Source organism: Tinamus guttatus, unplaced genomic scaffold (genome assembly GCF_059628265.1).
Source record: "Tinamus guttatus ecotype Peru unplaced genomic scaffold, ASM5962826v1 Tinamus_guttatus_pri_ptg000525l, whole genome shotgun sequence".
NCBI classification, from domain to species: domain Eukaryota; kingdom Metazoa; phylum Chordata; class Aves; order Tinamiformes; family Tinamidae; genus Tinamus; species Tinamus guttatus.
The window spans coordinates 573,663-587,554 of NW_028289059.1; the positions used below are offsets into that span (position 1 = coordinate 573,663).

The window sequence follows — 13,892 nt, forward strand, 5'->3', positions numbered from 1 at the left end:
TTTTCAAAATAACACTGACTGTTTTTAATCATTGAGTGGAGAATGCCATTGAATTCATAACATTTTGGGAGGTTAAATTTGCCCCAGTATAAATAGTCATGCAAAATTTAAATCCTGTGCTCAAGATTTAAGTAGGGAATTCAGGTCTTTACTGTAATATTTGCTTCTGGAAAACTTCCATCTCCCTTTCCAACCCCTGGGTAGAAGACTGAAGGGAGTATATGGATATTAAAGACTAATAAATCAAACTCTATCCTCTGTATTTAGTAGCTGTTATAAATGATCCCCCTCATAACAGAGGGGTCTACTTTTGATTTAATTTAAATTGCAGAGACTTGAAGAGCACATTATACTGTACATTAACAAGCATTTAACCAAGATATAAAGAGCAGAGTCAACTTAATGAAGATAAATGTTTCAAACTGTTTATATCTCAGTGAGTCTTTGCCTAATGTACAATGATGAGGTTAGAGTTCTGAGACCTTGCTCTCATCAGAGATTTGTGGGCTTGATTGAATTAAGGAAATAGTGATGTAAAGGAGTTGTTAGGTGATTTCTGTTCTGTGAATTTACTTTGCATGGTGGATCGAGAAAGACTGGAGAAATTGTCTTCTATCTGAGTTTTTAAAGTATTATCTTCATTACAGTATGAGGATGCCGGACTCATTTGGTGATTTTTGACAATGATTTTTTTTTTCCCTTTGAACCCTGTTTTGACTAAGAAGCCATCACAGCATTAACACTAGGATATCATGGCCTCCTGTCAAACTAGTCTGTGATGCTTAATGGATCTTGCACACAGACTAAGCCAGTTCTTTATTCACAAGTCTTTGCTTCTTACACAGGATGCAGTATTTTCACCACTTGGAAATCAAGAGTCTTAAAGTTGCTTCAAAATATCATCTTTTATTTTACATTTCATAGGAGAGCAGAACAATATTTTGATAAATTTTGCCTTCATAGCCAAAGAAGATCATTGGCAAAAAGAGAAATTTTACCCATATCTGGGTAAAGATTAGGATTTCTGATTTTTTTCTGATCCTTTCCACAGTACTACTATAGTCAGTTACCTCTGTAACAGAGCAACAGAAAAAAACACCATGCTGGAAGGGGGATAGGCAGTGCTGGGAGCAGGTATCCTGCATAAAGTGTGCTCTAATATTGTCGCTGTCTTTGCTCTGAATACTCAAACAGTTTAAGATGTCTAGCTTCTGTGGCATTGTAACAAAATGCAGTTTTGAATATACTGTATGAAAATGTATTTGAACTGGCCTCCCATTTCTGCTAAACATCTTATATTTTACTTTCTGTGAACATATCCTATAGAAAAAGAAGAAAGCTGTAGAAGATGGTAGACAAGAGGTTGAGAAGAGCCTACAGGAGGGTAATGATATCCTTAATGAAGCCAGCCAGCTTGCAAATGAAATCAGCTCAGCTGTAGAGGTGAGTATTATCATCTTTAGCTGAGAATTTCTGCAGTGAGTCATTACTGTGCAAAAGCAAAATAAATAATTAAAGTAACACCTGATTTTTCTTTAAAATATCAATATTAGCATATTTGAATTGGAAGAAATCATTTTTCTATTGTGTGACAGAAAAGTTAAACTGGTATATAAAAATGATTAAGCTAGAACTAAGTTTATCACAAAGGGCTATCCCATTACTTTTCATGGATTCTACTGCCTTTTACAAAGGCAGCCTTGCAATTGTGGTGCTGATTTTATCTTTAGAATTGCAGATGCAAGAAAACCGCTCACAGACTCACTGTGACTCTGATCTACATGCAGATTTGTCTGCAAAAATACTGTATGTGCATATCAGAAGGAAATTTCAGAAATAATTTGTTGCCTGCGGCAACAATTTTAAGTCTAGATGGATCAGGAAGAAGGGAGGATTGCACTCTCATTTTGCATAATGTTTTTGAAAATTCTGCCTTAAAAGTTTTATTAATAGTTTGAGATCAGTGCCTATACAAGTATTTCTCACCTTGAACTGCAAATTGATATAATGAAAAAGGAAAGGAAGGAATTTTGACACAGCTCATTGGGATGGTAGTCAAAAAGTGTAGTTGTTGTTAAGTATTTTAGTAAGCAAAACCAAAACTGAATCACTCAAAGGTTCATGCTGCATGAATCTTGTGCCATTGGTTAGTTCTTATTTGGGAACTTTACCATAATTTAGCATAACTATGTATGTGTGTACATTTGAAGAAAAAAAAAATAGAGTTAGTGAGTGTTTAAGCTGTGCAGTTGCTTAGTTGTAAAATGTCGCCCACACACACATATTCCAAGCTCAGGAGAGGCAAGGGGCTCTTTGCAGATTGTTTTGTCTCCCTTGTGCTCCCTAGCTCAGCTGTTTATTTAAGGCTTCCTTGTTAGTTCCCTGAAGTCTCAATGTGTGGCTAAGTAAGTTGTGAGATAATATCTCTTGGAGAAAATGCATAAAGGATTATATAACACAGTGCTTGTAATCAACTGCTCAAAGAGTTGTTTTTTTGTTTGTTTGTTTGGATTTTTTTGGTCCCAGTATGTAGAAGATATCGCAGATAAGATTCAACCCATATCTGATCAGCTGAAGGATAAAATAGATGACCTATCTCAAGAAATTCGGGAGAGGATGCTCCCAGAAAAGGTGTTGCAAGCTGAGAGCCATGCAGCCCAGCTAAATGCATCATCTGCGATACTGGATGGGTACGGCAGCCATTTGTTGCTAACTCTAAAATGGTGAAGCAGGTTTGTAAAACTTCTTGGCAGAAAGTGACAGGCTTTGATCCTTAAGAATATGCAAATACCAGTGGTATGTGTGGATACACAAGTATCCAGTCCAGTTAGAATGGTAAGTATGTATGTATGCATGTATGTCTGTTGTAAGCTGTTTTGTACATTTTATGATGTTTATATGCCACATTACCTGCAAATGGTACCCTCAGGGATACTCTTCATTTACATAATTTGACCTACCATATGCTTGCTGCTAGTGTTGACATGAACTCAGTTTTCTCTTGCAGAGCCCACTATTTGTTTTGATAAGCATTAGTTAAAAATGCAATATATTTTCATTTTTCTAAATGAGTGTTTTTATTAGGAGAATGCTATCATGGTGCTCATTCATATATTCTCAGAAATCCCCCACAGTGACAGACAGTAATCCCTCCAGTGGTTTCAAAATACTCTCTTAAAATGAGTAATTGCCATGGAACAAAATTCTTAAACCTAAGTACAGAAACTTAAGTTTCCAATCTGTATGATTACATTCCTAAATATGCAGTGTCCTTGATATATATTCACAACCTGTCTGAAAGAGTGATATCTTATAACTTGTCCTGATTGTAGTTTCCTGGAAACACTGGAAGGTAAGTATCCTTTTTTCTTGCCATGATAATACTCAGTAATAGATCATAGACATTCTGTTCTGTACCTGTCCCCAGTATCACTTCACAGTTTTATTTTCACAAAGTTCTGCATGGATTTAAAATATAAATAAATAAAAAGATACTTTTACATATCAACAATATGCTGGGTTTTGCTGCCTACATCTTTTAAGGATATGTTAATGATCTGAATATCCTAAAGAGTTGTGAGCTGAAGCTTAACATGTTTTCCTACCCACATTTGCAAGTTTGAGGAAAAAGCACAGAATTCTCTCTGATAAAGTATCTGGTACTTGAAAAATTATTGGCTGCACATGCAGTGTTGTCACTCTATGTAGATGCTCAGTCTAATTTACATTTTAAAGAATACATGAAATAATGATAATTAAGGTTTCCTGAGTAAAATTACTTTTATAAAAGTCATGTGCACTGTTTGATTAGGGCACACAACAGTTGTGTGCTGCACCCCTGGCCTAAACTAGGTGACTACTGTCACATGCAATTACAATACTGATTATGAATATAAATATTCCAATAAATGTTGAGTAGGCATGGGGAAACTAAGCTAAGAAGTAGAGAAAATGTAGAGAGAAAAGAACACTGAGCCTTTATAATGAAATGCTGGCAAGACGAATTTGAAGATAGAGCTTTTTAACTGTGTACAATAGACCCTTTTTATGGCTGCATGCATGTACTTTAACATAGGCTGACAGGTTGGCCTTAGGGAAGGCTAGGGTAGTGTTTAAAGCAGCCTTCGCTGCAGTATAGCAGTACAATGTACACTTTTATCTGATGCAGCTATCACTCTCAATTTCTCAAGTTATAAAAAAAAAATGCAGATCCAAGGACATTTGAAATCATGTCTAAAAGCAAATTGTTCAAAATTAAAATTTCTAGTGTGGTCAGCCACCAAATTTCAAAGGAGAAAAAAATGCAAAGGTAGCATGTCATCCTGCATCGGGATAAAGCTGTTTACTGCACACACCAACATAAACTGTCATACTTTACAGGAATATATAATCTCTGTCTACTTTAGGAATTCAAAAACATATTTATCCTCTCAGCTGGCACTTGAGTGTCATTTAATACTGAATTTGTTGAAAAACACCATTTCATCATACAGGAGAAATTTAGGGAGAGCCCTTTATCTCAAATCACCTCCCAAGGCTTTCAGTAGCATATTAATTGATGAGGAGGATGTTCTCTTGAGAGGTGGCATATGGAGACATTTGTGAACTTAACCTGGAAAAATTGTGATTTTTCCTCTTTATAGGGAAGTGTTAGTATTAGAGTAGGCTTTTCCCTAATGCCTAATAGCCGGCTGATGAGTAAACCTCGTTGCAATGTAGAAAATTCATTTGTTTCCTCTTAAGCCAGAGGGAATTTGAATCATATTGCTAAGAAGTACTTTACTAGCTGGATGTTCTTCTAAAGATGTCGCAAGAACTCACTGTAGCCCAGCAAATTCCATGCGTAGTTGAGGAAGGAGATTTGCTCTTCCTGGCATGATGTAGGGGCAGTTGAGCCACACTGCTTCTGCTGCAGCCCGGGAAGAGGCTCTACCCTCAGTTAAGTCCATATGGAGGCCGGGCATTATGTTCTCTGTCCCCTTAGTCTTTCCTGCTGCATTTTATAGGAATCATGAAATACTCACTGAAGCGAGGACTGGAGCCCAGCTGTCGCAGTCCCCTGGAGAACAGACTAATTACCAGGGTGCAGAAGGAATTTCTCCTTCTCCCACACATTCTGTCTCAATGACTAAGTACTTCATACAAGCTGGAACAGCTCCAGCAGGAGTAATGCCTCCTTCCCGTCTATTACCTTCTACCTTGATGGCTAGAGCATGTCGCTGAGAGGCAAAAATCTAAGTTGAAATCCATTCTTGTTCAGTTCAAGCAAGGTTTTGAATCTGTTTACCCTTGATTCAGGACAGCATCTTAGTCATGAGGCCGTAATGTATTCTGAGATGGATATCTTCAAGTTAATTCTGCTGGAGCTGTTCTTTGCAGAAAATATTTGGATATATCACACAGAGTACAAGAAAAGTGTTTTCTCTAGCCCAGTGGCTAGCAGTTTCACTGGAAGTGAGTCATCTGAGTTCCTGGAAATATTGCTGCACCCAGAAATATTATTTTACCTTTTAATTATCTTTTAATTAAGTTATAGTTTTACATTGGAGTGTTTCATGCCAATGGAACATTCCTTTCAATATGAAGAATTATGGGTTATATTTTTCATTTTGGTAAGCAAAGTGAACATTTAGGGTTTGGTTTAGATAACGGGATCTCTCCCCAGCCCAGCCTTTCTGTGTTTAGCAGCCAAACAAAGAAACGAGTGGTTCATACGGTCTACTGTGAAATGTGCCTGTGATGATACCCCCACATTCATGGAGTGCAAAATTCTGTAGCTACCTGACTCAACAAATAACCTATAAACCCATATTATAAATATATGTCATTTGGATTATAGTATTAAGTGTTGCAGTATCTCTTCTCACTGTCTCATCCATTTTTATCTCACAGAACCTGCTCTTTAGAAAACATTGTTTTTCTTATATCTTTCTGCACAGATAAAACATGAATCCCATTAAACACATGATGCCAGAACTCCTGAAATCTCAAGTGTAGCATTGCTCTCTAACGCTTTGCCTTAGAAATAGGCTTAGAAAGACAGGCTGTTTAGTTTGAAAAGTAGGGTATGATGTTCTGTTGAGGTCTGATAGCAGGTTTAATGGTATGTTTGCTTTTTCCATCCCAACAGAATCCTTGCTGAAGCCAAAAACCTCTCTTTCAATGCCACACTTGCTTTCAATGCTTATACTAACATTAAGGATAACACGGATGAAGCTGAAAAAGTTGCCAAGGAAGCAAAGGCTCGTGCAAATGAAGCTATGCAAGCGGTAAGAAAAATAAGCAGATTGAGAAGGAAGCTTAGGTCTTCTGCATTGTATTTTATCCTAGTTTCCATGTTTTGCCATCTTACAACTTAGAGATTCCTGCTGCCAAAGATCCTTGTGCTGAGATCGGGGCGCTATGTGCTGCCTGTCCTGTGTCCTGAACAACATGCATCTTTAGATTACATCCCTGTTTCTCCCCAGCTTCTATTTCTTCATCTCCTTTCCCTTTTCTTTTACTGCTTTTCCTCCTCCAGCTTTCTGCCTTTCTGTCTCTGCCAGTGACTCAAGCCAATAGCTGCTGCAGGAAACCTCCAAGTTACAAGTGTACGTCATGACATTACTCTGTAAAGCAAGGTTATATTTAACAGATGTTTTGTGCATATCTAAAGAACTCCATAATTTAAATAGCCTAGATCTGAGAAAATACTCAGAGGCACTTCCCTACATAGAGGATGAACTGCGAGCAGTTACTAGATGTTCTAGAAGTGGCGATGGCAGAAAGTTTTAGTCATAAAAAACCCATAGAGCTTCTTTTCTAAACTGCCAGTTTTTGCAATGAAACTCCATTGTTGGTAAAAAGTAGTTAGTTTGTGTAAATTCCAGGAGGAAATGGAGAGAACTTTTAAAAATAGGGTCTCAGATAAAGCCAATTCTTCCACCTGAGTCATAATGAGGACCTCAGCTCCATTATGTTTTTTGGTAAGCAGGAATCCTTCTGAGCATAACCATAATTATTTTTATGTCAAATATCTAAGGAGGCAATGGCTAATTTATGGAAGTTAGTCAGAGAATGTGACATGCACTTTGCAGGCCTACAGACAAGAAATAACCAAGGGAGTGACACTGTGGCATGAAATTGCCAAACCATATGTTTGATTCCAAAATGTATAGAAGTACAAGTAGCTGAGCAGCACTTGTAGATGAAGAAAATATCTTGCAGAAAGTAACTTCAGTCAAATGGATTAGAAGTATTGCAAAAGCAGTACCATGATGCAGAGATCTGCATTTAAGAAAGGGATAAAGCTAATCACTGCAGAAATAATACTGTATTTTGAGACAATTTTGTTTTTTTAACTTACAGTTCAAATAACACTAATTACCATATTTCTCCCTTGATGAAAAGTGTTCGCCTCACACTTTGGTATGTGCTAGTTTTCTATAAATACAGTTATTTGTTTCACTGGAACTACTAATTAACACTGCTGAAGTAAATAAGGAGCTGTGGATTTTTTTTCTTCTCATTAGGATTTGCTCCTTTGATGACTCACAGTGAGTGAAGCAGATGGATGTTTTGAAAGTTGAGTAGGGAAAAGAGACATAGAGCAGTCAAGACACAAAGTAATTACAGTGGGGCTACAAAAGCAAATACATCAGACAGAGAGCAAGCTGACTGTGCTATGGAGAGCAAGTGGATAGATAATCTGAAAGGGGTGGAAGTGAAGAGATGGACAATATGGTATAAGCACAGACAAATGAGTAGCAAGGAAGGAAACTCAGACTTGATTAAGGCAAGACTTTTAAGCCTCTTCATTGCATGCATTCATTAGAGAAGGTCTATTTATGTGCTGTGTGTGGTACAGGAACTTATTAAATAGAAAAAAAAGAGAAAATAGAGGGAGCTATATACCTTTTAAATGTATTAGGCTTAGTATCAAGTAGAGGTAATAGGTGTTTATTATCATATTGCTGCAGAACAAGGTAGATATTTTTTTAAATTGGCAAATGATCCCATTAGGATTTTGTCCTAGATTTAAAAATATACGCCCAACCCAACAGCTAAGTATGGAGTTCAGTCCTTCCTTTCCTATGCTGTTTTCCCGTTTCCTTTTTTTTCTTTTTTTTAATGAAAAGACTGCTGAAAGTTTGCTCATCCTAGTTCAACAGACTCCGTCTTTCTGTAGGCCCCAGGGAATTTAGTTTTAGCTGAGCTTCTCTAGGAGAACAGGAGTGCAGCCTTGCTCAGGGCTACTTGAGCATCAGGTAGGGGTATCTGTCTTTTAAAAAAGGACTCATGTCCTAAGGGGCTTCTTGAGCCCTTCAGAGAAGGACTTCACCCCTGATCTTAACTTTTCCCAGGGGGGAATTGTAATGCTGGGATGCCGAACAGCAGCAAGCTGGTGCATAAACTAGGGAGGGTAGCCACTGGGCTGATTTTTAGATTCCATCCTGCAAGTCATTGGAGCAAGTAATTTTCAGGAACCCTATTGGTTTTCATGGTTCTTCTATTTTTTTTTTAATTGGAAGAATACTTTGTTTTCAAATTAAGTTAATGTTGCTAAAAGCAAGCATGAAAAGATGCTTAAATCTGTTGTGAAGCCTGATAAATGATTGAAAAAAAACGTATTAAATATATGACAGAAAAAAAATCCTCCCAAGCTTTATATAATGGATTTGTTCTCTGCTTTAAAAGCAAAATAAATTAATCACAGATGAGAAATCTGTAGGATTCAAGCAGCTTCCACATCCCATTACTTAGCCTAGGCGGTAACTGACTGAAGAGTTGAGTCACAATAATGGATCTAGCTAGAGTCTCACAGATCAGAACCATAGCTACTAAATATAGCTTGAAAAAAAAAGGAAAAAGTATATTTATTGTTCTTGGGCTTTTTGGAGAGGACTTGCAGGCTAGTAACTGGAGCCACAGATGACATGTTAGATGATTAGGGACCTATTTCCACCAGTGCTTTTGAATTCCTATGTAGTGGCACCCAACCATTAGGTTGGGTGGTTGGATTTCTTTAGATACTAGTGACATATAGCTATTAGCTTATGAATCCTTCTCAGGAGGATATCATGAACTGCAAATCATTCATAATATTGTGATACTTCAGGATTATCAAATAATTCTCAGAATTCATAAAAAATATTAACGGCCTTAACTTTTGTGTAGATGAAAACTCCTTAGAATTTGTATGTATGTGAAATAACAAATAAATTAATTAATTTAAGAGTAAGGGAGAACTGTTTTGAATTGACATGAATTAGAATGCAGGTCTACAAAACATACTGTAAGCAGGCAGGCAAGTTTGGCTGTGTAATTCCTAAAACTGCCCTTGTGTGGTTACCTACATCTTGGGCGCTGCACATGGCAAAAATTGCTGGCAGGTCAGCAGTCCAGAGCAATGTGATGTTTACTTCATGCTTGCATCATGAAACCCCAGAAGTTCTTTTCTGTGAAGTCCCCTGCAGTTCTCACTCTGATACATGTTCAGACCATGATATGGCCATGGCCGCTCTTATTCAATCTTCTGCCCGTAGTCCATTTCCGTGTTAGTTCAATAACTCGGGATTCACGAAATCATCCCTAGGAGATCTGATGGGATTTCCTCCATCCCAAAAGAGTGCCATAATCCATTAGGCTATGGGCTGAGCCTTTTCACTATCTTGCAGAAGTTGAGCCATTTGGCAAAAGCAGAGTTCAAGATTCATTGAAATACCACAAAAAGGAACACACAGGAAAATTTTCCTACTAACTTCTTTCCTCACCCCTACTTAATACCATAGCTAATTATAATTCCTAGGTTTTCTGTAATTCAACAGGTGTTTTCTTTTAAACACCTGCTGTTAAACAGTGTTAACACACCCTTGGAAGGGAGAAAACAGACCACTAAGGGTGCTGTGTGGCTTCACTGGCAGCATTTTATAGAATGTTGTTATGCACTTACGCCTCTAAGCCGAGCTCGGGATTGCCTCGTTTGGCTGTGGGCTGAGATTGCATTGCTGCTGCAAGGGGCCACGAGCACTCAGGCTGCACAAAGAGTGTGTGGAACGGGACCGGGGGGATGCGGACGAAACTGCTGACCCCAGGATACACTTAATGGAACAAATGGAACTAGAACTCAAATTTGTCAGGTGTTTTGATTTTCCAATTTATTTGGAAGCACTTTTTCCTTGTTTTTTTTTCTACAGCAGTTATACCACTTTAGAATACATTATCCAAGACTAAGACCCTTGGATGTTAGTCTTAATAAGGTCATAAAAGGATTCATCATGACCGATGCTGACCGCCAACACTCAATCTTGCCTCACACAAAGTCAGAAAAAGTTTGTGATTTTCATTACTGACTTTACCAATAGTAAATATCTGATGAGCTATAAGAAAGATGTTTTGATTAATCCTCTCATTCAAATTACTTCAAAGTAAATAATAAATAAATGATGTTTTTAATCAGCATGGATTTATTTTGCTCTGTAAGGGCTTTCTTTTTACTATTAACTTTATGCTGAAATCTGGTTTTGACGGAAGTGTCAGCCCAGACGCAATTATTGTACTTGATTTGATGAACTTCCCATTTTTGCATTGCAAATCTAGCCTTCCAACTTCATTCTATCACAACTGAACAGCTTTAATGGCTATCCAAGCATGCCCAGTGATTTGTTAATAATAATAACAACAATCATTAGTTTTGATCCATGATCACAGAGCGATCATTCCCCAAGTTCTGATGCTAAAGGGAAAAGGAATATAAAAGTATTATCTGCTTTGACAGATACATCTGCCAACAAATCTGGTCAAACATTTGTCCTTCAGGAGCAGTCTTTTTTTTCATATTTTTTCCTTTCTTTTTTTCCTTTTTTTTCTTTTTTTTTAAATCTGATAGGTTTTTTTTTTTTTGGTACTATAGGTATTTTTCTACAAAGCACGCTACTTATATTAGGTAATAAAGATAAAAATCTAGAAAAAAAAAGAATTTCGTTGAACTTCCAAATATATGTCCTATTCATTTTTGAAAGGATTTTTGTGCACAAGCATAATATTTTAAGAGAACTTGAAAATAGAGCAGCCGTATGGGCCTTGTTACGTAAAATCAGCTATGCCCATGATGAAAGCTATGCATGCATTCACATCCCAGTGACATGGCAACATATGTCATGAGATATTCCATTATAGAGAACTTTATTGTGAACTTCGAAAGTATCCAAGGATCCAAAGCATTCCCTAAGACTTTTTTAAGGCATGAGCAAGTCCAATATACGCTTTTTAACGTGTGCGTGCTGGTGAAGCAATGTAGAATCGGTAGTATGCAAAATAGCACCTCTGGGCTTGCTCATTATATAAATAATGAATACTAATAATAACTGTGTCACATAATTGACATAGTTAATTTTGGAGTATATGTATCTGCCCTAGAAAATGAAAAGTAGCTGCTGCTTAATTGCATACTAGTTACAATGCTCTGACCCATGACTAATATGAAGTGTTTTCTGGCTGTCAAGAGTATTCTCAAAGAAATGCATTCAGTGTGATGTGTGACCTAAGTTCATTTATACAAACTGAACAGTAACTGGTTCAGAACCTGGAGCATATCTTATCAACAGAAAATACTAATCTAATTTAGAAAAATAATTCTTCCTATTGATCACACTCTGCACTGAAGACAAATATGAACGTTTTTTGGAAGAAAGAGATCTTTAAATGTCATGATGAAGGATAGTTATTTAGTAAAAACCTTTTTCAAATGAACTGTAGTTGCACTTTCTTCTTTTTAAACTCTCTTTTTTGTCATCTTTTCTTTATCAGCCTAGCAATGTTTTGAATATAGCTACCAAGGCATCTCTGTTCTCTGCATTAGAATCTGCACTAGCTCTGCATTGGGTCTAGTCTGGCTGCTGGGGAAAAGTACTGAACTGTGTTCTGTTTCTAACTGTCATGCAGGCACATGTTTAAGTTGCAATAGCCTTTTATTTGTTTATTTGGACAAAGTTCTGTTCCTAGAACCCAGTCTGTTTGTCTTATGCTACAGACAGTTTCTCCTTTTTTCAGGAAATTAAAAAGAGGAAGTTTTTTTTATTGGTCTCTTGTAGGCCAGTAATAATGACAATAGCATATACTTTGCATTGACATTCATTTAAAATTTAGGATGTCTGTCCATGTAGATCTTCGTATATCTCTTATGACTTCAGACTTGTTCAAAGCTATCTGGAAAAATAATTTTCTGTATGTGTGACACTGCTTGTTTGCCTACAGACATCCGGTCCTGAAGGATCATTAAAGGATGGCGCCAAGGGCTCTCTTCAGAAAAGCTTCAGGGTCCTTAATGAAGCCAAGATGCTAGAAAATGATGTCAAAGGTATGTACAGTATATCGCATTCAGGTCTGTTAAATACAAGAAAAATCTAGTGAGACTGTTACAATTCCAGTATGAAAAAGTTATTGCAACAGAAAAAAAAATGTACATCATAACAGGATTTTAAACTGAAGGATTAATAAGTCTCCTATTTTGAGTCCAGACTTTATGCAAGAATACTGATCTCTCCATGCTTTTCTTGGATACACAAGAAGGCTAAGGAGAAGGAAGTCTTGGTCTTCTCCTGCTCACGACAGTTATGTGCTCTGTCATTTAAGGGTGAGAGTAAGAAGAGATGCGGAGAGGAGAAAGAGATGGAAATAGGGATCTAATTTACTAACTGCTCTAACATAACATTGATACAAAAACTAGTTCAGGATTATATTGTTCTTCTTAATTATACAGAAGTTTGCAATGCCAGCAAGAGATACCAGATATCTTCAGGCTGCTTGTGAGATTGTGTCAGAAAAGGGAAGCATGGGCAGGTAGGATGAAGATGCTTGCTAAAAAGCAGATAATAAGAAGAAATTGCTAAGGGTTTTTTTTTCCTGCAAAATTAAGCAAAGAGAAATGACTTTGAAGAAAAATGTGAGGTTTGCACCAAAATGTACATGGTTATTCCCCAGCTATAAATATGTGGCTAAACGTAATCCAAATTACACAGTTTGTAGATTTCAGACAATATCTTGGTTTCCCAGTGAAAATTTAAACACTTCTATTTTTCTGCACTTTCCATAGAAGTTTCTATTATTTCATGTACTTTCCACTCAGTATACCCCCCACAAGGTTTTGAACAACTCTTTTTGGTGAGATTTAACAGCTGATGATTCAGGATGGACTGTGTTCATAACCTATCTATCTGAATGTTTTCTCATCAATAAGTAAGTGTATGGCAGTGAATGTGTTAGTCAGTTAGTCACAGCCTAAGAAAGTAGCACAGCAGTCAGGAGTCAGTATGAGCACAAGGAAAGTACTTCATGTTCATAAAGAGAAGAGGAGCAATTGCCTGGGTAGCAGTTCCCGAGACAGAGGTTGAAGAGAGAGCGTGGATCACATGCTGGGTAGCAGTAGAAAAGGCAGATGACATAGAAAAATACAAATATAGGCTTATAAAACATGTGAAACAGACCCTCTACTCCCTTCAGGCTGAATAGTGCTTTAAAGCTGGGTTACTGTCTGGAGTTCTGGAACCTTCTAAAACCTTCATGAAGGTTGTGGTCATTTGTAGAGAATCTGGAAGACCTCTTGAAGAATAACTGGAAGCTTAGGAGAGAGGGGTAAGACAAAAGCTTGAAAAATTTTTTGGTTCCCATGCCAAAAAAGAAGACAATTGAGTAGGGACTCAATGTCCTTGAACTATGTAAAGATTTCTGCAAACAGGAAGGGACTAAAGTATTTTCAACTGCACTGTCATGGATCATACTAGGAAAATCTTTCTAGCCATTAAAATATAGAAGTGCTGGAATAAATTGCTTGAGTTTAGGGAGTTCCAACTTCTGAGAATCTTTGAAAACAGGTTAGACAGGCATCGGTTAGGAATGACTATTGGACGAAAGGA

At 37.2% G+C, this 13,892-nt stretch overlaps 1 protein-coding gene across 1 annotated transcript in view; it reads left to right on the forward strand.

Moving 5' to 3' along the window:
* The window catches only part of LAMA2 (laminin subunit alpha 2), a 336,063-nt gene that overhangs the window by 267,137 nt on the left and 55,034 nt on the right, over positions 1 to 13,892 (forward strand). The window contains exons 39-42 of the mRNA XM_088533890.1: positions 1,327 to 1,443; positions 2,527 to 2,690; positions 6,131 to 6,269; positions 12,235 to 12,337. Of these exons, the coding sequence (XP_088390016.1) occupies positions 1,327 to 1,443; positions 2,527 to 2,690; positions 6,131 to 6,269; positions 12,235 to 12,337 (523 nt within the window). The remainder of the gene's footprint in view (positions 1 to 1,326; positions 1,444 to 2,526; positions 2,691 to 6,130; positions 6,270 to 12,234; positions 12,338 to 13,892) is intronic.